The sequence below is a fragment of the Muscardinus avellanarius genome, assembly GCF_963383645.1.
Source record: "Muscardinus avellanarius genome assembly, chromosome: 3".
Classification (NCBI taxonomy): Eukaryota; Metazoa; Chordata; class Mammalia; order Rodentia; family Gliridae; genus Muscardinus; species Muscardinus avellanarius.
Window position 1 is genome coordinate 9,055,956 of NC_137788.1, and position 27,771 is coordinate 9,083,726.

At 58.3% G+C, this 27,771-nt stretch overlaps 2 protein-coding genes across 3 annotated transcripts in view; one reads left to right on the top strand and one right to left on the bottom strand.

The window, feature by feature from the left end:
* Positions 1-9,788: 9,788 nt before the first annotated feature.
* On the bottom strand, positions 9,789-24,678 carry MTHFR (methylenetetrahydrofolate reductase; the record flags this gene model as incomplete). Of its 2 annotated transcripts, none has more annotated exons than XM_080690992.1 (12): positions 9,789-10,007; positions 10,250-10,369; positions 11,250-11,351; positions 13,944-14,126; positions 14,342-14,522; positions 14,661-14,795; positions 14,954-15,204; positions 16,496-16,689; positions 21,711-21,821; positions 22,491-22,729; positions 24,039-24,281; positions 24,569-24,678. In XM_080690992.1, the coding sequence occupies 12 exons, from the start codon at positions 24,676-24,678 to the stop codon at positions 9,789-9,791; spliced, it is 2,088 nt and encodes a 695-aa protein (XP_080547118.1). The 2 variants fall into 2 exon arrangements, with proteins under 2 accessions (XP_080547118.1, XP_080547117.1); XM_080690991.1 differs by having other exon boundaries at positions 24,039-24,284.
* A 2,226-nt stretch (positions 24,679-26,904) lies between these two features.
* The window catches only part of CLCN6 (chloride voltage-gated channel 6), a gene marked incomplete at both ends in the record, with an annotated part of 37,522 nt that continues 36,655 nt past the window's right edge, over positions 26,905-27,771 (top strand). Inside the window, one exon of the mRNA XM_080692938.1 lies at positions 26,905-26,991. Coding sequence (XP_080549064.1) covers positions 26,905-26,991 — 87 coding nt within the window. The remainder of the gene's footprint in view (positions 26,992-27,771) is intronic.

Here is a 27,771-nt window from a genome sequence, read left to right on the forward strand (position 1 = left end):
GAGATTCCTGAAGAGCCTGAGAGTCGGCCTGGACCGTGGACGTGACCACTGGGTGCCCGTGTGGCGGCCCACGAGGGGAGGGCCAGCCGCCACACCCTCTCTGGGAACAGCTCCATGCCAGCGGCCCTGCAGAGTCCAGACCAACCTGGCCAGCCCTCGTCCCCGCCTGGGCCTGGCCCTGAAGGATGCCCGGCAGCAGAGCAATGTGCAGCCCGCGGCTAGGAGGCCTCCGAGGAAGGCCCGACAGTTTTCTGTGCAGCAGAACCTGAGCCCCCGGCTCCGGGCAGGCTTCGGGCCGCTGGCATCCCCGCCCACGGCCACCCCTTGCCTGGGCTTCAGGCCTGTTGCAGACTTTGCCCCTCTCAGTGGGTGCACGTGGCCAGACCCTGGGCTTATGGGGGCGCCCCTCACCCTGGAAGACCTGACTGTTCCTGCCCAGGACCGGGCTCGGGCCCTGCACCATGCTGCCACACACCTGCTGCTAGCCTCTGGGCAGCACCTGGAGCACAGGGCTGCCCGGCTTGGGTGCCGCACGTCCCGGGAACCCTTTGCACGGCGGGGCCCCTGTGCCAGCGATGCCCGGCCACTCCCTGCCCACCCTCAGCCCCACCAGCCTGCTCTTGCTTCCTGGGGTGAGAGGAGACGCCCCTTGGGCCATGGGAAAACTGTGGGCAACCTAGAGACTCCAGGGGGCCAGTGTGGCCCCTTAGTGCTGCCGAAGACTGCTTTGTGGATGTTGACTAGGGACCTGTGTGACTCTGAGCAGGGGCTCCCTCCTGCCCAGCCCCAAGAACCAGGAAACAGGTGCCCCCCGGAGTCGAGACATGGCAGGAGGTGCAAGGGGGACCCCAGCATCCCTCAAAGAGCTGGCAGCAGGGAGACCAGACTGAGTTCTGTAGCCTTCCCTGGTGAAGTCCTACCTGGGCAGGAAAGAGGGCGGGCCCCGAGGGAGCCATGCGGCCAGAAGGAGAGGACGGCTTCTGGCCCTCCAGCCCCAGCCAGGAGCGCTGGGCAGGTAGAAGCCAGAGGGGCCGGGGCTGGGCTGGGGCTCCGGGAAGGCGGGCTTGGTGGGAGGTGTCCTGCCTGCTCCTGGGCTGACACTGGTGTCCTGTCCTCTTACTTCCCCAGTGCGTTGTGACCCTGGAGCCCCAGGCAGCCCGGTGAGGCCATGGCTTTGTGAGCTTGAAAGGGGGACGTGCTCCGGGGACACGTGGGGCCCCAGGTCCCCATGATAGCATAGCCACTGAGGGAGAACATCCTGCACACTGTCCCTGCTAAGGAACAAGGGACCTCTGGGGCCCTAGGGACAGGCATGAAGGCCGGCTGCTCCTGGGCTTGGGTCCCTGGGACTCACAGCAGCCAGTGGGGCATCCTCCCAGCTTCACGCTCAGCCCGCAGCCAGGAGGAAAGCTCTGCAGACTCTGCGGCTGGGACTTCCTGCTGCAGCCGAGGACATCGCCCTCAGGAGGCTGGAAAAGCCACATGGTGGTGCCCACCTACCGACGGCTCCCTGGGGGTGGGAGGGCTGGCCCTCCCCCTGATCGGCCCTGATCTGTCCCCAGCTGGCGGCTGCTGTCCAGATGTTTCAGAGCCTGGAGGCACCTGGCGTGGAAGCGTCGGGCAGTGGCTTCGGCCCTGGCTCTGAGACGCAGGCGGCTATTGCAAAAGGGATTCCAGGCCCTTCGGCTCCAGGAGGCGGCCTGGAGGCAACATATGAAGGCCTTGCTAGCCTGGAGCTTCCGAGAGGTCAGGGCTCTCCCGGCTGGGGCGGGATGGGGGATCAGGGGAAGCCCTGCTGTGTCTGCGAGGAGGCCCCCCACTGAGACGCCCCTCATGACAGATCAGCTGTGGGTCACGTAGTTCAGAGTCCAGATACCAGAGCCAGTTCTGCCCGAGTTCAAATCCCGCCCTAGCTCTGTGACCTGGGGCAAGTTACTTGTTCTCTCTGTGACTGGATCTCTTCCTTGGGGGTCATAAGCCGGGCATGGTGGCGCACGACTGCAATCCCGGAACCTGAGAGGGTGAGACGGGGTGATTGCAGGTTTGAGGTCAGCTTCATCAATTTGGTGAGACCCTCAAGAACTTAGTGAGAACCTGTTTCAAAATAAAAAGGGCTCGGAAGGTAGCTCAGAGGTAGAATGTGCTGAGTTCGATCCCTAGTACTTAATAATAATAATAATAATAATAATATAATAATAATAACCGTGATGGACGATACTAGTGTGCGCCTTGCAAGGTTGTCGTGAAGTGAAGTTAAAGCAGGCTGTGCAGTTGAGACCAGAAGTTTTGGAGTCTGATTTACTTCTGAGCGAGCACTCTTCCAGGTGTTCCCTTGGGTGGGGCACGCAAGGCCACAGCGGCATCCCCCTGCCCTTCTCTCTTGATCCAGTGGAGACGCCTGGCTCTGCAGCAGAAACGAGGGCGGCCCCACATCCGGGCTGTTCCAGGGCCCCCGGCTCCGGGGGAGTCTGGGGGAGGAGCTGCAGAGGTGGACCCTGTCTGGAGAAGCAGGTAGGCCGGGAGCCCCGCGCTGCTCACTGTGGCCTGGGCAGCTGGTGCCCCTCCTGCCACGCTGCCCCTGTTCTCCCCAACACAAGAAAGGATGGGGTGAGTGGGTGTGGGCAGAGATCTGTGCAGAAGAAGTCCATTGCAGCGTGGCTTATCATCGTGAAAGCACAGAAACAGGGAGCAAGCGTGTCACGGCTTAACTGCATAATGAACAACCAGGTGATGCAAGGCCTATGAACACTTAAAATTTTCTAAAGCTGGGTGTGGTGGCGCACGCTTGTAATCCCAGCATTCGGGAGGCTGAGACAGGAGGACCGCAGTTGGCGGGCGGCCTCAGCTACTTAGGCCCTCTGCAACTCGGTGAGACCCCTGTTTCAAAATAAAGAATAAAAAATAGGGAAGGGGTTGTAGCTCAGAGGTAGAATGCCTCTGGGTTCCATCCCCAATACTGGAAAAAAAAAAAAATAGGGCTGGAGATGTCACTCAGTGTAGAGCACGTGCCTAGCATGGGAGGTACTAGGTTCCATCTCCAACACTACAAAAAAAAATAAAAATCTAAGTGACACTGAAGAGAATAAAGCAGAAGCAAGCCCCACTCCTCCCAGACAGCTGTTATAACCAGGAATAAAGCAGGTTGTTTGGAAGGGGTTGGGTGCTCCGTGTCACCTGCTTCCAGAGGCAGCCCCTGCCTGGGGCTGGAGTGGCCAGGTGTGATAAGGGCGCTCTCCCTGGGCTGGGCTCTGGGTTTCCCTCTGCACAACGTTGCTGTCTGTCAGTCCAGGGAGGCCAGGGAGCCTGGCCTGTTCCATCAGAGCCTGGGCAGAGACCAGCCCATGGAGCCAGATCATGCAGCGCCCTGGGCAAGAGTAGACGTTTTGTGAGCAAAAAGGGGCAGCGACTGGAGGATTTAGCAGGAGAATAAGATGGTTGCATTTGGGAGCCAGGCATGGTGGCGCACGCTCGTAATCCCAGCATTTGGGAGGCTGAGACTAGAGGATCGCGGTTCGTGGCCAGCCTCGGCTACATAGGGAGAGCTTCTGCAACTTAGTGAGACCCTGTTTCAAAATAAAGAATAAAAAATAGGGCTGGGGGTGTAGCTCAAAGGTAGAATGCCCCTGGGTTCCATCCCTAGTACCGCAAAAAAAAAAAAGTTAGATTTGGGACCAAAAAATATATATATATCATTGGTGGCCAAGTAGAAACTGCCTGCAGAGGCCGAGGGTGGAAGCCACGGAGCGACGGCCTGACCAGGCAGCATGCTCCTGAGAGCCCCATTTTACAGATGGGGAAACTGAGGCTCGACAGTGCAGCGCTCGCCCAAGGCCTCTGCAGAGTGTGCCAGGTACTTTGAGCAGTTGCCCTCGGCCCCCCTAGGTGCTTTGGGGCCTGGCAACAGTTCGTCGAACGAGGGGCTCGGTACCGGCGCCACCTGGCTGACCGCCGGGCAGGCACCCTGAGGATGTGCCTGGGACGGTGGGTGCAGATGAAACAGCTCCGGGCTTCGGATCAGGCCAAGGTGACCCCGCTGGCCCTCTGCCGGCAGAAGGCGGGTGAGTGAGAGCCGGGTAGTGGGGGCCCTTCCTCTCCCAGGCCAGAGCCCCCCAGCCCAGCAGTCTCTGCGTCGTGGTTCCTTCTTCAGCGGGCCTGCGGAGTCTGTGGACTCTTGTGATGGGAGGTAACAGGACTGGAGGCTTTCTGGGAGTGCAGCCCGCCGGGCCTGGGGGTTAGAGATGGGTCAGTCCCCAGAGTGGGCAGACCTCGGCTGGACCACATCCACTTCCCCGCACGAGCTGTGCCGGGGTGAGAGACTCTGTTCCACTCCCCCCCGTGAGCTTGCTTACGGCTGAGTTACCCCGCATCCCACCCAGAAGGGATGTGCTCCCTGACCTCAGGAAGCGCCTGGTCTGATGGGGACACACAGCCCCCCCCCCCACCGCTGACTGGAGAAGATGGGATTTGAGGTGCCCTGGAGGCCGTGAGAGGGGGCAGTGCCCACAAGGGAAGTGGCCCTGGGCGGGGCTGGGGGGCAGCAGTGGCTGTGGCTTGGGGCAGAGGGAGGCCCATGGGGACCGCTTATCTCACCTGCTTCTCAGCGCTCTGCAGCTCAGCCCCTGGAGACATCACAGCCCGCAGCCTGGAGTCAGTGGTGCAGGCCCCGGGGCTGCCCCAGGAGCTGGGCCTGGGCTCCGTCCAGGAAGCCTGCCAGGCCCTGGCCCTCAGCCCGCAGGCCAGGTAGGCAGCCAGGAGCTTGTGGCCTAAGGTTGGCCTGGGGCACCGGGCGGGCACGGGGATACTGCTCAGGATGGAGCCCTGTGTCCCACAGGGCTCTGCGGCCTTAGCTTGAGGCTTAGCACATTGTAGGATACTGCAGAAGCCAGGATCAGGAGGTGGTCAGGGGACCCTGAGCAGAGAGCCGCTGGGGCCATGACAAAGCAGAGTCCCCAGAGCTGCCTTTCCCAGGCTGTGGTGTGGGAGTCAAACCCCAGGCTGGCAGTCATGGCGGAGGGGAGGGAAGGGGTCAGGAAGATCAGGTTTCCCAGACAAGATGTCAGGAAGAATATAAACCGTGGTGGTACATGCCTGTAATTCCAGTACTTGGGAGGCTGAGACAGGAGGACCAGAGGTTTGCAGCCAGGCTCAGCTACTTAGTGAGGCCCTCCGCAACTTAGTGAGACCCTGTTTCAAAAATAAAGAATAAAACATATGCCAGGCGTGGTGGCGCATGCTTGTAATCCCAGCATCCGGGAGGCTGAGACAGGAGGAAGGATCGCCATTCAGCTACTTAGGCTTTTTGCAACTCAGTGAGACCCTGTTTCAAAATAAAAAATTTTTTTAAAAAAATAGGGCTGCTGGTGTAGCTTGGAGGTAGAAAGTACTGGGTTCCATCCCAGTACTAAAAAAAAAAAAAAAAAAAAAAGCTGTATTTTTTGGTCCTAGAGATTGTACTCAGGGGCATTTCACCTCTGAGCTACACCCCCAGCCCTTTTTATTTTGTATTTCTTTTTTTTTTTTTTTCCCCGACTGGGGATTGAACCCAGGGCGGTACACATGCCAGGCAAGCGCTTTGCCTCTGAGCTACATCCCAACCCGGATTTTTGTTTTTATTTTACAACAGGGTTTGCTATGCTGCTGAGCAGCCTCGGCTGGCCTCAAACCTGCCATCCTCCTGTCTCAGCCTCCCACGTGCTGGGGTTGCAGGTGTGTGCCTCTGACTGGCTGCTCCTCCTGCAGTTTCTTCTTCCACGGCATTCAGGAGCAGACCCTTTGGTGTATCCTGAGCTGGTGGCGCTTGAGGGAACGGGGTCAGGACCACTGCGGCTCCGGACCCACTGGGCAGCAGCCCCAGAGGGCTGGGAGCGTGGCTGGAAGCCGGCCCTAGGGGCTGACCTTAGGCAGTAGCCCAGGCCGGTCAGCAGAGGGCGCCTCCTGATGCTGAGGGCCACTCCAGCCCCTTGGAAGCAGGCGAAGGGGTGCAAGGCCCAAAGGTGACCCTCGGACCATGGATCCTAGAATTGGCTTGTTTCAACCCGTCGGGAGCACAGCTACGATGCTTCTCCAGTGCCCTGACATCACCGGGTTCCCCTTTCCAGAATGTCCTCCGGGTCCCGCATGGCACATAACTCTGGGTCCATTAGCAAACACTTCTTGGGTGCCAACCCAACACACGCCTGGGCTCAGGGGTGACCGTGCTGAGGTCTCAGCCTAGGGTCAAGATAGGTACAAGGGGTTGGCGGTGACTTTTTTTTTCCAATTTTTATTAGAAAAATGAAATATGCTCATTACAGAAAAATAAAATATAAAGTAGGAAAAACCCCCAAATTTCTTTCAGCACTTTCTCTACCCAAAGTTAACCGTCAGTCCCTCTCCAGACCCCGTGTGGTTAGTTCTGACTCCAGCAGATGTGGTAGGAGATGATGACCTGGTGGGAGGAGAGGGGCCGCCACAGAAGCCGGGCACAGGAAATGCCACCGGGGAGCTGGGGTCGTGTCGTCGAGGGACAGCGCCCCAGATACTGACTGGCAACCGTGTAGCGTGTCCAGGGATCACCCGCCGCAGCAAGTGTGCTCTTAGGATGCCAGGGAGGATGTAATCGCTATTAGGATTCCAAGAAAAACACTAAAGCAGCATTTGCCTTTTAAAAATGGACTTGAAAGCTGGGTGTGGCGACACAAGCCTGTAATCCCAGCTGCTCGCTCAGGAGGCTGAGGCAGGAGGGTCGCGTGTTCCAGGCCAGCCCGGGCAACTTAGCGAGAGAGACACTGCAAATAAGAGGCTCAGAGGTAGCGTCCCTGGTGTCCATCTGTAGTACTGTGCAAAACAAAACAAAATGGAAAGTGGCTTTGGTGGTTTGAAGAATTCACATATCGGAGGCTGTTCAGCGTTCTTCTATACCTCCAAGGACCCGGTGTGCTGACGGAGGAGCTGAGGTGTACAGAGACCAGGTAGATGCTGGAATGGCAGCCAGGATGTCATCCCAGCGCACTTCCACACTCACACATGCCCTGGTGGCCCTCGCCTGAGGACGTGCACGGCTCGTAAGCCATCATTTGTGGCAGAGTGCCCGCTGGGGCTCGGGTGCCTGGCTCAGCCACCTCTCAGGTGGGACCTGGCCCCAGCGCTCTCACTGCTGGGATGTCTTCAGCCATGCCAGGCAGGAGGCTGGGCAGGGTGTGTCCTGCCTGCGCAAACACCCTGGGGCACTTTCTGTCTCCTGGGGCCTCAGGGCTCCTGGGAGGACCAAGGTGAGCCGCGTGGTCTGTACACACAGGCAGGCAGCCTTAGAAATGGTCAGGAGGGACGGAGGTCCACGTGGTCGGCTGGGCCCCAAGGCTGACCCTTCAGGCTCTCCTCCCTGGCCCTTCCCTCAGCTCCGTGGCTGCTGGACACAGCTGGGCCGGGCAGCATGGCAGCCGGGCTGTGGTGGGGAGAGGACGCGGGAGGACCGGGCCAGGCTGAGTAAGGAGGCTCAGCTCGGCAGCCCAGGAAGCAGCCCCTGGGCCGTCCCCCACCCACGACCCCTCCTGGATTTCTTAGCTGTTTGGAGAAAACAATCTCCTTCCCCCGCCCACTGACTACTTCTCTCTGGGTTGCAGCTGGGAGTCTGGAGAGGCGGCGGAGGGAGGGGCTGCTGACCTCCTGCCCTGCTCACCCTCTTCAGTATTCTGGAGGGGGTGCAGCGCCCACCGCCATCCTGAGCCAAGGAGTTAACCCCTTCAGTCCCATTCCCCTTTCCAGAGGACCCACTCTGGTGGCCTGGACACAGCAGATCTGACATCAGAGCCCTCCCAGGGGCCCCTCAAGGGAGGTGGGGGTAGGAGGGCTGTGCGCATGGGGGAGGGGCTGGCGACAGGGCGGGTGCTCATTCCTGCAGGATCCTGGAGGAGCAGGCCCAGGCCTGAGGCTGGGTCCTCTGGCCATGAAGAGGCGGGGACACGCCCGGCTGTCAGGAGGAAGTACCCGCAGAGCTGGTGCCCTAGGCTCTGCTGCCCGCTCCAGGCTTCCCGCAGGCTCCAGGCTTCCCGCAGGCCGGGAGCAGCTCTCCCCTCCCCGCACAGGAGGGGCCCCTTCCCTCCCACAGTCAGCCTAACCCTGAGAGGGCCTTCTCAGCCTTGATTTTTGGATTGAGTCTGAAACCGTGGGTGGTGCGCCGAGGGCCCCGCGCCTGACACTAGTCAGAGGACACCACCTGGTGTGCAGAGCTGAGGGGCAGGCCTGGAGGATGTGGCGGCAGCTTTGGGAAGACAGCTGGGTCCTTTCCAGGCCGGCCCTCCCAAACTGGCACCACCTCTGGACACTGCGGCGTCAGGGGTCCTCCGGTCATCCCCCCAGGGTCCCTCCATTTCCGGGAGTGGGGCACAGGGCTGAGATGGAACACACAGCCAGAATGCTGGAGCTCTAGATTTGATGGGTAGGCGCGAGCTAAGCCCAATGTCAGTGTGGCCGCTCACACCAGCCCCGGCAGGGTCCAAGGCACCCGATCCCTCGATCCCTCGGGTCCAAGCACGGCTTCCGGGGTCATAGGTCAGGTTGGGCCGGCTGCCAGGGCTAGAGGGAGGGGCCTCCACAGGGAGAAGGGCTAGGGCCTGGTGCTACCCTGGAGGCCCAGCCTGGGCCCTCGGGGAGCGTGACACAAAGGGCAGCCTGTTCCTCCCGACTCCAGGCCTCTGAAAAGTGGCACCGCACCTGGCAGCCCGGAGCCCAAGGAGCGGAGCCGCCAGCCGTCTGCGTGCCCTGAGCAGGCCGGGTCGGGGGCCCTGGGGGCAGGCTGGACGCTGCCCACGCCCCGGGGGTTGGTGGGCCTGGACCAGAACGGGGGACCCCACTGTAGCTGTGACTTGTTCCCACGGAATGAAAGGCAGAACTGAGTTTGACCTCCTCAGGGAAAGAAAGCGCCCCCCACACCCGGGCAGGCGCTGGAGGCCACATAAGGCCTCCACAGTCCTGGCTGCTTCCTTTGCTGTCTCTCCGAAAGGCTGCCCCCTACCCACCAGCTGGCCCAGAGAGGCCGCAGGGAGCCCCCGCCTTCGGCTTCAGCTGCTCTGTGCGCCCCCACCCTGCCCTGGGTACCAGGCCTGAGACTCGGAGGGGCCCGGGTGGGCAGAGGGCAGAGCAGCCGGCAGGAGGAACACCTGCCTAAAAACAAGCCCGGGAGCGGGCACCTGGCTCCGGCGAACCTCGCCTCTGCCTTTGGCCCACAAAGCACAAGCATGGACGGCCCTTAGCCTGTAAGGGGCATTTTTCCTCTCCAGCCATCAGAACACAGAGACGGCCCTTCCCCTTTCAGAGAGCAGCCAGCCCTGCAGAGCTCTCAGCAGCAGGTGGTGAGAGAGGCTGTGTTACCAGGGCCCTGCAGGAGCTGGTGCAGTAGCCCCTCGCCATGAGGAGGCGGGGCCCGGCTGGCAGCGCCTGGGCAGCGGGAGGGCGCGGCACCTTCACCATGCCGGTCTTGTCTTCAAAGCCGCGGTGCCTGTTGTCCCTGCCCCTGCGTTTGCTCTGCCCGCTCTACATCAGCCCCAAGAAGAGGCTCCCAGGGTCCCGGGCTGCCTCCCGTTGGGATGCGGTGTGCCACCCTTTGTGCTCCACTGCCCGAGGGAGGTGCTCCCTACCAACAGAGCAGGGGCTCAGCGGGAGCACCAGGCTCCCCTGGGGGACCTGGAAGCCTCGCCCAGTCTACCTGCATCCCCCCAGGCAGCGGAAGCTGGGCGTGGGAGAAACGAGGGAGTGCGGGGTTCCAGGTGAGCCAGGACCCAGGAGAAGACGAGGCCCGACGGGCGCGGGGGTCAGGGGTCCTCCGTCCCCCTCTCCTTCTGGGCCGGCCCGTTGAGCAGTGCGAATGTGTCTTCTACCACCTGCCACAGGCAGTTGTCCTGCGGGAACTCATTGTCCACCAGGTTGACCAGGAAGTAGTTGTCGTGTATATACTGGATAATCATGCGGGACGGGGACTCCTCCTCATACAGCTTGGCCCACTGCTCGATCCACAGGGCGAAGGCCTCGTCCTGCACACGCGTGTGGGCGCACAAGGCACACAGGTCAGATCCCCAGGCAGGGGCACCTGCTGCTATCCTACCGGCCACGGCCAGAAGAACCAGGCCCACGGCCAGCGCCGAGCCCACCCAGCCAGAAACACGCGCCAGGCTCAACACCGGGCGCGGCCTCCGGCTGGGCGTTCACTGGAATTGGGCAGTGCTGCCTCCCTGGGCTTTCAGGTAGGCAGGGCGGCCCCCTTCGGGTCCTTTACCTTCCAGAACATGAAGCTGACGGGATCCACCACCGTAGGCTGGATGATCTCTCGCCCAGGGAAGATGCCCCATGTGACTGCGTTGGGCTGCAGCTCCGGGGCGTTGGTGATGTTCTGGCCCTGGGGAAGAGACGAGGCAGGTCCGGGGCAAGGCCAACCGCAGGCCTCGCCCGGCTGGACATGCTCCCTCCCTGTGTGGCCTGGTACCCTACCCCACCTCCAACCCCCCTCCCAGGCCTGCGTGTCTGGGAGTGGTGTCAAGCATCAGAGACACAGAGGCGACCCTGGCCAGTCCTTCCTCCTCGCTCTGCTCCAGCCGGCCTTCGCACCCCGCGGGCTGGCCTTGGCAGCTCTGCTGTGCCCCTCTTCTCCAGCTTGCCACAGGCCTCTTTTGACCTGCATCGCCGTGAGGGCCCTCCACCAGCGACCCCTTCCCCTGTGGTCCAGATGGCTGTCCACTGCCCTAAGGTCAGCCCGAATGAGGCAGAATGAGGCAGGGAGCCAAGCCGCGCTGCTGATGGAGAAAGGCTTCCCTCCCCTTTAGGGAAGCCCCAGATTCCACACAGCCATGGGGCCCTGGCCGTGGCTCAGCGCTTCCGCCGCCTGTTGCCCCTTCCCTTGTTCCCCGTTTCCCTGTAGGCAGTGCAGGTCGACGCCTTTGCACGACCTCTGCCCCTTCCCTGGAGCAGCCTTCTCCTTGATGGTCAACGACTGTCCTTAAAGGCCTCGGGCCACCAAGACACCTCCCAGAAGTGCTCCCGGCCCCCAAGTCAGCCGTGCCTCCTCCGGATCCCACAGCGACCCACACAGAACTCCACCTTCCCCGCACCCTGGCTCACAATTCCCCACTTCTCCCTCGCGAGGCGGGGAGCTCTCAGAGCTGGGGTCTGGCTCCCTGGCTCTCTCGCAGCACACGCCTGGGCCGGGCTAGGCGCTGGCGACTGCTGAAGGGACCCACGTGGGTGCTCTCAGACGCCTCCCGAGCCCTGGCGGGGCCCACCTTCACGTCCACGATGTGGTAATTAACCCGGAGCTCGTACTTCTTCAGCACTTTCAGAAGCGCTTCCACCGTCTCGCGGGAGGTGAAGAACTCCAGGTAGGCCTGCGGGAGACACGGTCAGCACAGCCCCAGCTCCTCGCCTGGACCCTTTCCACGCGCACGCACTGCACTCTGGCCCGGCCAGACACGCCCTGAGCATCCAGGGAGGCGCCCCCACGGGCACATGTGCCGGACACTGGGGGCGTCAGGCCAGAGGAGGCCCTGTGGACCGGGCGTGAACCGCAGATACCTGGCGCCCTTCCCCAGCCAGGCAGGGAGAAGCCCTGAAGAGAGGCCTGGAGCTGGACAGAGACGACCCGTCTAACAAGCTGCGGTGCTTGACAGGCCTAAGCGCTCCACCGTCCTGAGTGCCTGGGCGATGCCGGTGACACCGATGTCTTCTGTAGCTCCCCTGTCTACTGGGGATTAAGCTGGGTTTACTAAGTTCATCTGCTTTATCCTCGGATGAAGAATTTAGCTCCTGGGAACTGAGCCAGCTGGCTGCACCGACGGTCAACTGCAGGGCTGATAGGCTTTTTTTTTTTTATTGTTACTAGGGACTGACTGAACTCAGGGGTACTCTGAGGTACACCCAAGCCCTATTTTATTTTTGTTTTATTTTTCTGTGGCCCTAGGGATGGAACCCAGGGGCCTCTACCTCACTAAGTAGCCGAGGCTGGCTTTGAACCTGTGTGATCATCCTGTCTCAGCCTCCAAGTACTGAGATTACAAGCCTGCACCACCGCGCCCTGCTTAGTTTTTGTTTTGAATCAGGGTCTCACTAGGTTACTACTAGTCTCACCAAACTGCAGAGGCTTGCCTTGAACCTACGATCCTCCTCTCAGCCTCCCAAGTACTGGGATTAAGGTGTGCACCACCACACCTGGATCACTTTCATTCTTCCTTCCTTCCTTTCCTCCTTCCCCTCCCTCTTTCTTTCTTTTTCTTTCTTTCTTTCTTTCTTTCTTTCTTTCTTTCTTTCTTTCTTTCTTTCTTGTACTGGGAGTGGAACCCAGGGCCTTTCTACCTCCAGGCTATACTCCCAGACCTATTTTGTGTTTTATTTGGAAACAGCGTCTCACTAAGTTGCTGAGAGCCTCACTAAGTAGCTGAGGCTGGCTTCGAACCTGTGCGATCCTCCTGTCTCAGCCTCCTAAGCGCTGGGATTACAAGTGTGCGCCACCACGCCTGGCTTGGTTTTTTCTTTTCTTTTTTTTTTTTTTTTTTTTTTTTGGCAGGTCTGAGGATGGAACCCAGAGGCAACTGACCTCTGAGCTACACCCCCTGCCCAATTTTTTATTCTTTATTTTGAAACAGGGTCTCACTGAGTTGCAGAGGGCCTCACTAAGTAGCTGAGGCTATCTGCGAACCGTGATCCTCCAGGTCTCAGCCTCCCAAATGCTGGGATTACAAGCTTGCGCCACCACACCCGGCTGGCTTTTTCTTTTTTAACAGTGCCTAAATTGCCAGGGCTGGTCTCCATCCTACAATCCTCCTGTCTCAGCCTCTGGCATAATGGGATTACTGGCACAGGCCTCCATGCTCAGCAGGGCTGATACTTAAACCAAGGGCTGAGCCTGAGCCCATGGTTTGAGTTCAGAATGTAGCTCGACTCCAGCATGAGAGAAGCCACCAGCCCAGCAGACCAGTAACAGCCCCATTTGGAGAGGCCTCCTGTGCTTCCTGCGGGCTTAGCTCACATGCTCATCACATTCTGTCCCCAGAATAGGAAATACAGCGCATTTCACCAAAGACGAACACGGGGGTTTAGAGAGGCCAAGGAGCCTGATTTAAAATCTGATTTAAGCCGGGCGTGGTGTTGCACGCTTGTCATCCCAGCATTCGGGAGGCTGAGACCGGAGGATCGTGGTTCGCGGACAGCCTCAGCTACTTAGTGAGGCCCTCTGCAACTCAGTGAGACCCGGTTTCAAAATAAAGAATAAAAAATAGGGCAGGGGGTGTAACTCAGAGGTCAAATGCCCCTGGGTTCCATCCCCAGACCCGCAAAATAAAATAAAATAAAATAAAATAAAATCTGATTTAAAGTGTGACCTCTAGCCGGGTGTGGTGGCGCACGCTTGTAATCCCACGCTTGGGAGGCTGAGACAGGAGGATTGCATAGTTTCGAAAAAAGCCTCAGCTACTTAGTGAGGCTCTCAGCAACTTAGTGAGACCCTGTTTCCAAAATAAAATATAAATGGGTCTGGGAGTATAGCCCAGAGGTAGAAAGCCTCTGGGTTCCACCCCTAGTACCATCAAAAAAATAAATAAATAAAGTGTGACCTCTTGCTGGGCGTGGTGGCGCATGCTTGCAATCCCAGCATTCCGGAGGCTGAGACAGGAGGATCGCGGTTCGCAGACAGCCTTAGCTACTTAGTGAGGCCCTCTGCAAATCAGTGAGACCCTGTTTCCAAATAAAGAATAAAAAATAGGGCTGGGAGGTGTAGCTCGGAGGTCGAATGCCTCTGGGTTCCATCCCCAGTACCACAAAAAAAAAAAAAAAAAAGAGAACAAATAAATAATAAAAAAATAAAGTGTGACCTCTGACCCCCTTGTCACTCAGAGAGCCCCGGAGAGAATGGCCAGAGCTCTGTTCCCCCATCCAGGGAACCCCTGGTGCTGGTCAAGGTGGGCAGCCGGGCCTCCCTACCACACCTTCTGGAAGACGTAGCCCCCCGCAGGGCCCCAGCCCACGATGGGGTCGGAGGACGGCTTCCCGTTGACGTTGGGCTGCGAGTTGATGGTGAGGACGCCCAGCCGGTTCACACGCAGCAGCTCCTCCCGCATCAGGCCGGTCTCGGCCGCCAGGGGCTCGTCGTTCCAGGGCAGGCAGGTCACCTGTGCGGGGGGCAGTGGCCAGCTCTGGACGCTGGGTCTTCCTCTCACGGTCCCTCTAGGGAACCAGCCCGTCTCCACCTCCACCGCCCCTCCCGAGGGACTTCCTGGCTCGCTCTCGTTCTTTCCCTTTGCCAAGGGAGGTGCCTCATCGTCCACAAAGCAGAGAGAAGGCAGCTCGGGCAGGGTGGCCGGGGGCCCAGCCCAGCTCCACTCACCCGGCAGCCCTGCTGGTTCGGCTCTCCCGAGAGGTAGTGCTCGAAGACTTGGAAGACGCTCTCTTCGCTGGTCAGCTCCGCCCCCCACATCCTGAGCAGCTCCTCCCGGGGGGACTTGCTTTTCAGGTAGAAGAGGTAGTAGTCCTTCAGCTCCCCGAAGGCCGGTGAGGAAGAATTCCCCCTGGCGGGGACGCACCGGTGGTCAGGGCACACTCCTGTCCTTGGACCCCTGACAGAGGCCAGTGCCACTGCGCGGAGGCCACTCCTGCCCCTGCCACCTCCCAGGCGCCTTCCCGGCGGGGCAGCTGCGCGTCCTCACCAGCGGCCGTTGGGAAACTCGTCCCAGTCCTGTGTGCGGTAGATGTAGCTCTTTGGTCTGGAGGCCCAGAAGATGGGGCGCACATCTTCCTCCCGGCGCTTGGGATGTGCGCTGACGGCCCAGGGCAGGGGACGCCTGAGGAGGACGAGGCCGAACAAGGGATTGGCCAGAGGGAGCGGGAGGAAGGGGGCGCCACTGAGCCAACTGCTGGCTGGTCCTGGCACAGCTGAGCCTCTGTCCGTCCGGGGCCAGCGCGGCACCAGGATCCCTCTCCCACTCTCCTCCGGCCTCACCTGGGGTCCTCGGTCCACATGCCCAGGCGCTTAAGCACCTCTATGGTGGCCACCTCGCGGTTGAGGGTGTAGAAGTGGAGGCCCGGCACCAAGCCGCTGGCCAGAAGCTCCTGGCACAGGCTCACAGCCAGCTCGATGCCGTAGTTGCGGATGGCAGCGTCGTTGTCTTTGATTGGCTCCACCACGTCCTTGATCTCCTGCGGCACCTCCAGCTTGGACAGCTTCACCAGCTGCCGGAGGGAGGGGTAGCCCTGCCCAGGACACGGGGCTGTGGCTCGCCTCATCACAGAATGCTTAGCCCTTCCCCACCCCCACCCGGCTCCCAGCAACTCTCGTGGCATGTGGTAGGGGACCCGGGAAGGTCAGCCCACATTGCGGGGATCAGCTGGGCTCGTCCTGCTTTCTGCGCTCTGCAGAGGACGGCAGCGGTCGGCAGCGTGACTGCCCTCGGTGTGAGCCGGCCCTCTGGCCCCAGGTGTAGTTATTATAACATGGCGTTCCCCAGCTCACTGACCATCAGAATCACCAGCCTCCCTAGAAGCCAAGGCTTCCTACATCGTTACTTCTAGAGGACAGACCTGGAACCCAGATGTGGGAAAAGTTCACTGGATGTTCTGATGAGAGCTGACTTGGGGAAACACTGACTTAACCAAACTTTATTTTTAGTTATTGATTTATTTGGTATCAGGATTGAACCCCGGGGTGTTCTTCCTCGGAGCTATACTCCCAGCCTGATTATATTTACTTATTTATTTTTACTGGGGATTGAATCTAGGGTTATTCTACCTCTGAGCTATATTCTCAGCCATATTTTGTTTTTTATTTGGAAACAGGGTCTAAGTTGGGAGGGCCTCACTAAGTAACTGGGTTGGCTCTGAACCTGTGACCCTCCTGTTTCACTCCTCCAAGTACTGGGATTATAGATGTGAGCCGCCACACCCAGCTAAATTTTTTTTTTTTTTTGGTGGTACTGGGGATGGAACCCTCCTACCTCCGGGCTATACTCCCAGACCTATTTTTTATATTTTATTTGGAAACAGGGTCTCTTAAGCCAGCAAGGCTGGCTTTGAACCTGCGCGATCCTCCTGTCTCCGCCTCCCAAGCGCCGGGATTACAAGCATGTGCCACCACGCCCAGCTCCCAGCTAATTTTTTATTCTGAGACAGGGACTAGCTAAATTGCTGAGGCTGGCCTTGAGCTTACTATCCTCCTGTCTTAGCCTCCCAAGTACTGGGAGGGAATATAGGCGCGTGCCACTGCACCTGGCAGACAAACTTTATAATGAAAGCTATCATCCCTTTTGGCAACACTTGTCAGACACAGGCCAAATTTCAGCATGCCCCTCAAGACACGGTCGCTATTGGGAGTGGGTTAAAGGTAACCCCAGACCACGCTACACAAGGATCGCCATCTGTCTGATGCCCAGTCTAATCAGCCTCTAGGAGGGACTTGGGCAGGAACGCTGCACCTCTCCCCAGAGCCCTGGCTGCTGCCAGGATGGTGGGACGCAGGTGAAGAGCCAGAGCATCCTGGGCCCCTCACCTGGATGGGGAAGATCCCCGGGAGGATGGGGCAGGTGATGCCCTCCGCGGTGCAGGCCTCAACAAAGCGGAAGAAGGTGGCGGCCTCGAAGAAGAGCTGCGTGATGATGAAGTCGGCGCCCGCGGACACCTTCTCCTTCAGGTGCCTCAGGTCCTCCTTGAAGCTCTCTGCTTCGGGGTGGCCCTTGGGGTAACCTGCCGATAGAGACGGCAGTCCGAGAGGCTGGCCTCTGCCTGCTTGAGGCGGACACCAGCGTGCCTGAGAACACAGTCCTGGACACAGGGTGCACAGGCGAAGCGAGGGCGGCAGGCGGGGCTAGCAGCGGCTGTGCCCCCGACCCTGGAGATGGTCCTCGTGGGAGGCAGCGTGGAGCCACTGTCCCGGAACTGGGGGTGGAACGCTCCTAATGCCCTGTCTGTCCTGCCTCAACCAGCCAGGCAAATCAGGTCTGTACGTGGTGGCCACGAGAGAAGTGTTACATTTGGTATCTGCAGGCTGTTTCTGGAGCACTGCGTTTGACTCTGGGGCACTGGATCAAAACCTTTTCTTTTTTGCGGTACTAGGGATGAAACTCAGGGGCATCCTACCTCCGAGATACACCCTCAGCCCTATTTTTTATTCTATATTTTAAAACAGGGTCTCACTGAGTTGCAGAGAGCTTCACTAAGTAGCTGAGGCTGGCCGCGAACCGCGATCCTCCTGTCTCAGCCTCCCGAATGCTGGGATCACCAACGTGCGCCACCACGCCCGGCTTCAAAACGTTGTTTTTAATTTAACACTAAAATCCCTTAGGAGTCCAGGACAGTGAAAAGCAAGTAACTATGTTGCACCACCACACCTGGTCCCTGTTTCAAAATAAAGAATTAAAAAATAGGGTTGGGGGTGTAGCTGGGAGGTAGAATGCCTTTGGGCTCCATCCCCAGAACCGCAAAAAAAAAAAAAAAAAAAAAAAAAATGAACAGAACAGAAGCAAAGCATGATGGTACACGCCCACAACCCCAGTACTTGGAAGGCTGAGACAGGAGGATCACAGGTTCAGGAACAACCTCAGCAGTGTAGTGAGACTCTTTGCAACCTACTGAGCCAGGTGTGGTGGTGCAAGCCTGTAATACTGGCACTGGGAAGCCGAGACAGGAAAATCACAGGTTTGAGGCCAGCCTCAGCAACTTCATGAGGCCCTCCGCAACTTAGTGAGACCCTGCTTCAAAATAAAGAATAAGCCGGGTGTGGTGGCGCACGCTTGTAATCCCTTCCCTGGGAGGCTGAGACAGGAAGATCGTAGGTTGAAAGCCAGCCTCAGCAGCTTGGTGATTCCGTGTTTCCAAAAATATAAAAATAGGTCTGGGGGTATAGCCTGGAGGTAGAAGGCCCCTGGGTTCCATCCCTTGTACCAAAATAAATAAATAAATAAATAAATAAGGTAGAACACTCCTGGGTTCAATACTCAGTTCCACAAAAAAAAGTTCAAAAAAAAAAAAAAAAAAAGGCTGGGGCTATAGCTCTAGAATGCATCTGGATTCAATCCCCAATAAACAAATAAATAGATGAACAGGGGCTAAGGATGCAGCTCAGAGGCAGGATGTCCCTGGGTTCAATCCCCAGTACCACATACACATACAAAATAAATAAAGAAATAAATAAAAATAAATAAATAGAACAGAGAGAATACAGAGACTACTTTCAAATGTTCAAAGGTCTGTTGTGTGGGGGGGGAGGGTTTGCCTGAGTCAGGCTCGTTATCAGTCACATCCTGCATTGCTTTTGACGCCAGAACCTGCATCAGCACCAACCCCATAAACAGGTTTCACTCGGCAGCAGGATGACTGCGTGCTCGACGTGGAGAACACAGGGTTCTGGATCGCACTGAGTGAGATTAGCCAGGCACAGAAAGTGAAAGGTCATCTGTTTTCTCTCCTAAGTAGAAGCTAGGGAGTAATCAGGATATAAAAGGGACCTTAAGAGCCGGGCGTGGTGGTGCACGCTTGTGATCCCAGCATCAGGGAGGCTGAGACCGGAGGATCTGGGTTCGAGGACAGCCTCAGCTACTTAGTGAGGCCCTCTGCAACTCAGTGAGACCCTGTTTCCAAATAAAGAATAAAAAATAGGGCAGGCGGTGTAGCTCAGAGGTCAAATGCCCCTTGGGGTTCACTCCCTAACCTGCAAAAAAAAAAGGAGGGGAGAGCCAGGCTGGTGGTACTGGTTTGTAATCTCAGTATTTGGGAGGCTGAGACAGGAGGATCATGTTTGAGAATGGCCTCAGCTACTACTTAGTGAGGCCCTTTGCAACTCCGTGAGACCGTTTCAAAATAAACAATTAAAAAATAGGGCTGGGAATGGTGTAGCTCAGAGGTAGAGTGCCCCTGGGTGGTTCCATCCCCAGTACAGGGAAAAAAAAAAAAAAAAAAAAAAAAAAGGAGAAACCCCAGTTGAACGAGGGAGGTGATCCAGGGGAGGGTGGTAAAGGAGAATTTATAAAGAAAACACTTCCAGTCATTTTATGAACATGTGTGAGAAGACCAAGGCCAATCTCACCATCGTGGGGGGGGGGGAGTGGGGGGCTCGTCAAGTGTGTTGTGCCTGCCACCATCACTCTGAATAACATTATTCTGTGAGACTACAATGCACTAATAAAAGTGTGTGCACGCGCGTGTGTGTACAGAAGACGGGGTCTGGACTTGCTTGTGAGATGGGACCAGATGCCCTCAATTAGCTCTGGAGCTCTATGATTCCTTCCTGTAAGTCTACACGTCCTAGCTGTGGCAGCCACGAAGGCAGGAAGACCACAGGCTGCAGTGGAGAATTCTGGCTTCCCCGACCTGAGCCCGGCAGGATCCCGAGCCAGGCAGGAAGCAGCCCTGAGACCCGGGCTGCTGGGAAGCCACTGCTCTGTGGGGATAAGGCAGTTCTGTTCTGAACCACCCAGAGCCATCAAAAATGGACGGAAGAGCCGGGCGTGGTGGCGCACGCTTGTAATCCCAGCATGCGGGAGGCTGAGACTGGAGGATCACCGTTTGTGGCCAGCCTCAGCTACTTATTTAGAGAGGTTCTCTGCAACTTAGAGATACCCTGTTTCAAAATAAGGAATAAAAAATTGGGTCGGGGGGGTAGCTCAGAGGGTAGAATGCCCCTGGGTTCCGACCCCAGTACCACAAAAATAAAACAAAAAAAAAAAACCAAAAGAGGATGGCAGAGCTGGGTGTGGGTGTGGTAGTACAAGCCAGTAATACCAGTTAGTCTAGAGGCTGAGGGAAGAGGATCACAAGTTCAAGGCTGGCCTGGGAATTTATTGAGACTCATCTCAAAATAAAAAGGGCCGGGGCTACAGCTCAGTAGTAAAACCCCCTTGGGTTCAATCCCCAGTAATAAAAAGAAAAGAAAAGAAAAGTCATTGTTTGAAGGGTTAAGGACATGGGGGTTAAGCATGCTTTCAGTAACAAAGCTATTTTCCAGTAGGCAATTCAGAAACTTTATAGCCACGAGCATAAGTACCACCAAACGAAGCCAGCATTTAATTACATTTGGATTTTGCTTATTTACTGTGGTCTGTTTTTCCCCCCGTGTGTGTGGTCCTGGGGATGGGACCCAGGGACATTCTATCTCCAAACTACACCCCCAGCCCTATTTTTTATTCTTTAATTTGAAACAGGGTCTCACTGAGTTGCAGAGGGCCTCGCTAAGCAGCTGAGGCTGTCCGCGAACCACGATCCTCCGGTCTCAGCCTCCCAGATGCTGGGATCACAAGCATGCGCCAGGACGCCCGGCTCACTATGCTCGCTCACCATGCCCACCGAGGTTCTTCCTAATCCTTAGTTGATCTTACCGCCCACCTTACGATCATCGGCAAAGCTTGAAAGCACTGAGCAGCTGTAAGCTCAGAGCGTTTCCACTTCCCACCTAAGATCCGCCACCGGGGTACGGGTGCCCAGCCCCCAGGACACTGACTGCCTCTGGGCCAGGAGGAGCCGTGGCAACCGAAATGGCTAGAAGTGCCCATCCTCTTCTCGGCTCTCGTCAGCGCCTCCCAGTCTTAGCCACCTAGAAACCCCGTGGACACATACATATGGGGAGCCAGGAAAAAGCGCAATGTCCCCTGTAACCAACGATTTTCCTGAAGCTGCGCAGCTTGTTTTTAAATGCAGATGAATAGAAACCTGATTCCGAAGTTGGGCGTGGGGGGGCAGACCTGTAATCTCAGTACCTGGGAGGCTGAGATAGGAGGATCGCAGGTGCAGGTTCGAGGCCAGCCTCAGCTACTTAGTGAGGCCCTCTGCAACCTAGTAAGACCCTGTTTCAAAATAAAGAATAAAAAATAGGGCAGAGGGTATAGCTCAGAGGTAGAATGTTTCTGCGTTGAATGTTAAGTACCACACACACACACACACACACACACGCAAACCTTATTCCTTAATGTAGCCATGTTTACCTTATTTTTTTTTTTGTGTGTGTGTGTGGTACTGGGGATAAAACCCAGGGGCTCTCTACTCCCAGGCTACACTCCCAGACCTATTTTTATTTTATTTGGAACCAGGGTCTCACTAAGTTGCTGAGAGCCTCACTAGGTAGCTGAGGCTGGCTTTGAACCTGTGTGATCCTCCTGTCTCAGCCACCCAAGTGCTAGGATTATAAGTGTGCGCCACCACGCCCACCATTGCCATGTTTATTATAAACAATGGCATGATTTTCCAAAAAAATAGTTGAGGAAAAAAACGATCATCCCCAGAAGCTGTGCCATATGACCCAGGGTCCCTGGTGTATACTGAGAAGCTGAATCCAGTGCGCCCAGCAGGAGGGAAGGTCACCCCATCCACTTCCCTCAGGTGAACCTGGCTCCTGGCAACAGCGTTACTTCCAAATTCCCAGGAGAAAGAACAGGGCTGATTCCAAGCAGCTAGAGTTGAGTCAACCCTGTTCTTTCTCCTGGGAATTTGGAAGTAACACTGTTGCCTTTTGGGAAGTCTGGGCTACTGGCTAGAGGGGATGGCAGGTCCATTCAGAAGTCAGCTGAGAAGCAGGCTGGGGTGTGCGTCGCTGAGAAACAGAAGCTTAGGGGTGGGGGCAGGCCTGGGAGGGGAGAGGGTGGGCTGAGGATAAGTGCGGAATCCACCTCTCACGCCCTGATCTGGCGCCTGATCACAGAGTCCTGAACTGCGTCCTGGCAAGCTCCCTTGGCCTCCGAAGCCTCGCCCTCTCTACCCGCACAGGCCCCGCCACTCACCCGCTACACAGACGTCAAAATAGTCACCGAACTCGCTTCGGATGTGCTTCACCAGGTCTGCCGCGTGGTTGAAGCCGCCTTCCTCTGCTTCCCACTCCTCCCCGAGGGGGTCTGCAGGGTCCGGGAGAGGCATGGTCACTGGGGCTCAAAGCCTCCACTTCCAAAGGGCCTTTATGTTCCCTCCCCGGGGCTGTTGGTTCCTGGAAGGCAGAGACCTGGCACTGCTCGGCTCTGGCGCCCCTCCTCCTGGCCCAGCCCCTGCGAGCACTGGGAAGGAGGCAGCCAGCGGGGACGGGGAGGCAGCGCCACCCTCCACGGGGCCTGAGGACTCGAGGTTCCTGGCCTGGCCCTGCTGCCCAAGGTGTGTGCTCAGGCGCCCTCTCCCACTGTCTCAGAGACATCCTGGAAACTTTCTACTCATTTCAAGGGAAGAGCGGTCTTTGAATGGGGAGCACGAGTCTCTCACATCGCTCCCAGCCACCTTCCCACTCTGCGGACAGCAGGTGCCAGTGGCCAAGCGCCAGACCGCACTCTGCAAGCTGGCCGGGCGCAGCAGCGGTCGATGGAGCTGTGTGGCCAGGGCAGGAGGTTATCAGCCACCAGCTGCGGTTCCGATTGAACTCCTACGGCCAGGTGCAGAGGGGGAAGGAGCAGCCCCATCTGGGCGCTGCCCGGGTACCCACTGATGCTACAGGTGACTCGGGAACCCTGCGCGGACTCAGTGTGGGGACTGCTGCAGGGATGAGGGAGAGGCCGCGGGGCGGGGAGCGCGGGCCACACCTCCCCTCAGCGCCAGGATGTTCTTGAGGCCCAGCTGCTTGGCTTTGTGCAGGTGACGTGTGATCTCTTCCGGGCGCTGCCGGCAGCAGGTCATGTGCAGGATGGTTTCCAGGCCACAGTAGTTCACGGCGGTGCTGGCAATCATCATGGATGAGGTCTCCTTGTCCGAGCCGGGGTCCCCTGCCGGATGCCAGGTCACGTCTATGAAGAGGGGGCCACCTGCTGCCATCCGGTCAAACCTGTGGGGGATTGCTCTCTGGAGAGGGGCTCGTGGGGGGATGCCAGCACTGACCACCTTCCCCTGGGGCCTGGGAGCTGGAAAAGCTCAGCGTGCAAGTCGGGATCAGAGCAACCCACGTTCACCTCCCGGCTATGCGGCTGCCGAGCTGGGCGGTCTTGGGCAGATCACTTCATCTCTCTGAGCTCTGTGTTCGCATGGATAAGTGGCAGATAAAGGTATGTACCGCAGGACGGCACCGTGAGAATATTAAGACAGAGGGGGGCCCCGTGGCACTTGGAGCCTGGGGAGGGCACAGTGAGCGCTCTGTAAGCGTGGCCGCTAGGCTAGTGCTAGGCTAGTGCGATGATTACTACGATTACTACTACGGTCACAGAGAATGTCAATGCCACACTTCTCAAAGTGCCCGCATCTTGGGTGACCTTGAAGGAGGAAGCTCTTTAAGAGGCAAGCAGAGACTCCCTCTAGGAACAGGAAAAAGAAGGTCGGCAGATACAAGTTTCTTCTGTGCTGCCTTCCTGGCCCTAGTGCGGCAGCCAACGGTCCTGCGGAGTAAGGCTGAGGTCCCCAAACAGACTCCAAGGCCGTGCAGGCGTTCCAAGCTGGGACAGTAGGTTTATACATCCTTGTGTCTCTAAATTTCAGAACCTTGAGAAGTACAAGCAGCCGGGGCGTGGTGGCGCACACTTGTAATCCCCGCACTTGGGAGGCTGAGACAGGAGGATCGCACGGGTTCAGAGCCAGCCTCAGCTACTTAGTGAGGCTCTCAGCAACTTAGTGAGACCCTGTTTCCAAATAAAGTATAAAATAGGTCTGGGAGTGTAGCCTGGGAGTAGAAAGCCCCTGGGTTCCACCCCCAGTACCACCAAAAAAAAAAAAAAAAAAAAAAAAAAAAAAAGTACAAGCAGTAAAAACTGTAACCTTGATAATCAGGAACTGAAATTCATAGTGATTAAGTTGGCATTTCTGGATCTGGAGAGGCGCGATCCAGACCTCAACGTGCCGGGAGCATTGTCTAAACTGCTGCTCTCCGACTTCCTGAACCGGTCAGCTTCCAGCCCTACGTTCTGCCAAAGAATGTCCTCTGAGAGATTCGGCACTTTTAACCCATGGAAGTTCGGGTCTAAAAATATCTGAAGCCGGGGAGGGACTTTTACAGACCGGGGAGAAGCTGCAGATCAAATGACGCTCCGGCGGGGGACTCGTTTCTGCCCCCTCTTGGCTGCCTTCTCCTGCCGGGTTAAAGTGCAGCCGGCGGTGGGGCTGCCGCACTGCCCCCTCTTCCGCCCCCTGACCTTACAGCAGCTTACCTTGAGATGAGGTTGACAGCTCCCTCCACAGTTCGAGGAGGGAAAAACTCCAGCGAGAACCACTTGTCACCGGATTCCATCCTCCGCCTCATCTTCTCCCGGAGTCTCTCGTGCCGTTCGGGGTCGAGGCCCGGGGTGGAACATCTCGAATTATCTCTGGAGCTCTCGCTGCCGCTGCCACTGCCCTCTGAGCGGGGGTGGGAGCCGCTGAGCCCTCTGGCCTCGTTCACCATTGCTGGGTTTCTGCTGCACGGAGGAGGATGGGGGTAGAGGGCATCAGCCAGGCAGCCCACGGAGGCACCTGGGAGGCAGGTTCGAGCGAGGGAGGATGCGTCCTCCAAGGAAAAGAGGCTGATATCATCGACACTGCCCCGGCCCAGAGGCTCCAGGCTTCAGGCTCCACGCTGTGACTGTCTGCTCGGCCTTGCTCAGCGCTTCGCCCCCAGCTGCTGCCTGGCTCCTGCATCAAGACAGCCCCCACCCGGCACCGAAGGGGCTCCTTCAGCCCCCGGATCCTCGGGGACAGCTACCTGATGGAGGGTGGCACAGAGAACCCCACAGTGCCAGCCTCGGAGGCCCACACTTCTAGGGAAGGGCAGCGGTGCCTGGCTGGGAGGACCCTGGCTTTTCGATGGTCCATGTTGGTCAGCTTAGACCCGAGTGAGTGGGGAGGGAGGGAAGGAACCTTCCCGTGGCGGGTGTGCCCGACTGGGCGGAGCCGTGAGGAAGGAAGAGCCCAGAGCTACAGCCGGGTCGGGAGGGGGCGGGGCAAGGCTCAGGCTGGAGGGAGGGCTGAGGCGCTATCAGGGAAGGGGGATGGAAGGGGGGGGGGACGATTGAAGACTGACAGCTCGCCCCAGCTGACCTGGCCTGGAAGCAATCGGGTGCAGTTTGTGTGCAGGATGAAGGGGCCGCGGCTTGTCTAGGCGGCCAGATTTCCCCCGGGGTTCATGCTTCTCCAAGAAGACCGTTGTGTCGAGGGTTAGAACTTGACGCTGGCTTTGTTCCAAAAGCTGCCACACGCAAATCCAGTGAGGGCATAAATTTATGTCCAACTCAGAACAAAGGTCGCCCGACTGTGCTGCTCTCCCGCCACCAGAGAAGACAAAGCAATCTCAGCGGCCGCAGGGCCACCACACAGGAAGCCGCGGCCAGGGCCACCACGGTCACGCCAACAGGGTACGGTGCCATACGGCAGGCTGGCGGACCAAATAAGACAAGCACCTAAAAATGAAACAAAACGTGACTTTTGCTCAGCAATGAGTAAACACACGATAGTGAAACTGGAGTCGGGTGGCGCAACAGGGGAACCAGGTTTACTCCTTTCTGGGAATGTCCACCCCTAAGCCGGTTGTACTTAATTAACCATTCGGGTCCTAGACTTTTGAGAGTCTGGTGAAATCCACTGCCCACCCCCCAGACACACACAAAAGTGCACAGAATGTACCAGGGGCATCCAAAGCAAATTGATTCCAAACTAGGAACGGTGTGCCAAAGCGTTCTTCCCCTAGGTGGCCCATTTTCCAGATTCTCAGTGGGGCCTGAGAAAGGGGTAATCTAGCACAGCCAGCTGGTGCAAGGGGGTGCCCCATTTTGTTCCAGCAATTGCCTGCTGGAACAAAACCTAGAAGGGGGAGGAGGCTGCGCCCCTGGTAAACTATCTGCTCTTTTAAGGACTCGTTGCAGTCCTAGTGTGCACCAGGCACACAATGCATTGTGCCCTCTTTCAACCAACACCCACCATCTGTTTGTTCCAAGTGGGACTCCCATGGCACCGAGGGTTGTAACTGTGGGTAAAGAGATACGTGCCCCTTCCCTCCTCCTAGTTCCTGACCCCAGGACCAGGGATTCAGCATCCCCCAGTGCCCCGCGCTTAAAAGTAAGGGCCAAAGCTCAGAGCGCCAAGAGGCCAGGCGCAGTGACTGTATTCTTCCACTAACTGCGCAATTAATTAGACTGTGCCAAGCATCGGGATACTAAGTCCACCACCCCCAAAAGGGTCGCCGAGGAGCACCGCGCACAATGGCGCGCCGTGGGCACCGGGACAGCTGAGCCAGCGGCCCGCCCCACTTCTCTAAGATGCTGCCGGGGGGAGGCCGGTTTAAAAGGCTGGGGCCGGAAGCCGCCTGGGCCAGAATCGAGTCAGCGGGTCACTGGGTCACGAAGGGGGAGCGGGGCGGGGGCGCAGGTCCAGGCCGGTCCCAAGGAACTGGATCCCCATCCCTAGCTCAGGGACCCTTCATCCCCGGGGTCCCTCCGTCCAGGCAGGGGCCGAAGTGGGCCTCCGCCTCGGGGCGGGCAGCCGGGGCGGCAGCCACGGGGGTGGGGGTCACACGAGTCCCGGCGGAGGAGGCTTGCAGGGGCGGGAGACCCTACGCGGAGGGGCGGGCCGATGTGCAGCGCTCCCCGCCCCCGGCAGGTCCCCGCCCCGGTGGGTGTTCCCCGGCCCCGGGGTCTCCAACCGCGGTGACCCCACGCCCGGCGTCACTCACCCGGGTCCCGAGGACTCCGGACGCCCGCCCGCAGCCGCAGTGTGGCCGCCGGGGGCGCGCGTGCCGGGGCGGGGCCGGGCGCCAGGGGGCGGGGCCTGGGCGGCGGGTTGCTAGGGGGCGGGGCGAGGGCGGAACCGCCCGCGGGCGACCGGAAGCCCCGCCTCCAACATGGCGGCGCCCAGCGGCCTGGTTGGAAGCGGGCCCTGCGCCGTCCGCTGACGCGGGCCCTCGCCCCACCCGTCTGCAGCCACTCCCAGTCTCTGTCCCCGAGCTCGAGGAGGACACGTGACCCTCCCGAGGCCAGTCACGTGAGGCGCGGATCTCGGGTGGGAGGGGGCCGGCCGTGGGGTCCGGAGTAGCTGCACGGGAGGAAGATGGCGGGGTGCAGGGGGTCCCTGTGCTGCTGCTGCAGGTGGTGCTGCTGCTGCGGTGAGCGCGAGACCCGCACCCCGGAGGAGCTGGTGAGGACCGGGCGGGGCCGGGGAGGGGGCGGTTGCTAAGGGACGGCGAGAGGCGTTGCCGGGGGTGGGGCCGAGCGGAGCTGGCCGGCAGGTGGCAGCGGGTGGGGCCTCGGGCCGCGCAGCCCGGGCGCTCGGAGCTTCTTCCCCCCAGCTCGGCGTGCCCGAGTCAGCTCCGCTCTCGACCCCTCCCTGGAATCCGAGGGAGAATCCGGGCCAGCTCCTGGCAGTCCCACCCGTATCTTCTTTTATTTCCGTCTGAAAGGACTTTTGAATGAAACAGGCTCCTTTTCAGAAGCAGCCCCTTCACTGGCCGCGGTGCTCGGGGAGCAGCTGGCTTAGTTGCCCCAGCCCTTTCTCACTCCTCCTTTCTGGGTCACTGACAGTCCAGCGTCTCCTTGCAAAGCAGCCTGGGGAAACTTGAGTTGTCGTGGCCCCAGAGTTTGACCGGTTCCTTCTGTTTTCAGGTTCGGCACATTGTCAGATAGAATCTGAACCCTCCACCCCACCTCTGAGCTGGCATTGGACATCTTAGAGGTGCCCCAAAATGAAAGTGGTTATTTAAAGAAAGTATCAATAGAAATGAAGAGCTCAGCTGAATGACTGGCTCTCCACCCACAAGGCTCTCCACCCCAAAAGGTTTTTTTTTTTTTTTTCTCTCTCGGTACTGGGGATGGAAGCTATACCCCCGGACCTTTTTTTAAATTTTTTTTAATTCTTTCTTTCTTTCTTTATTTTTTTTGCGGGTCTGGGATGGAACCCAGGGGCATTCGACCTCCAAGC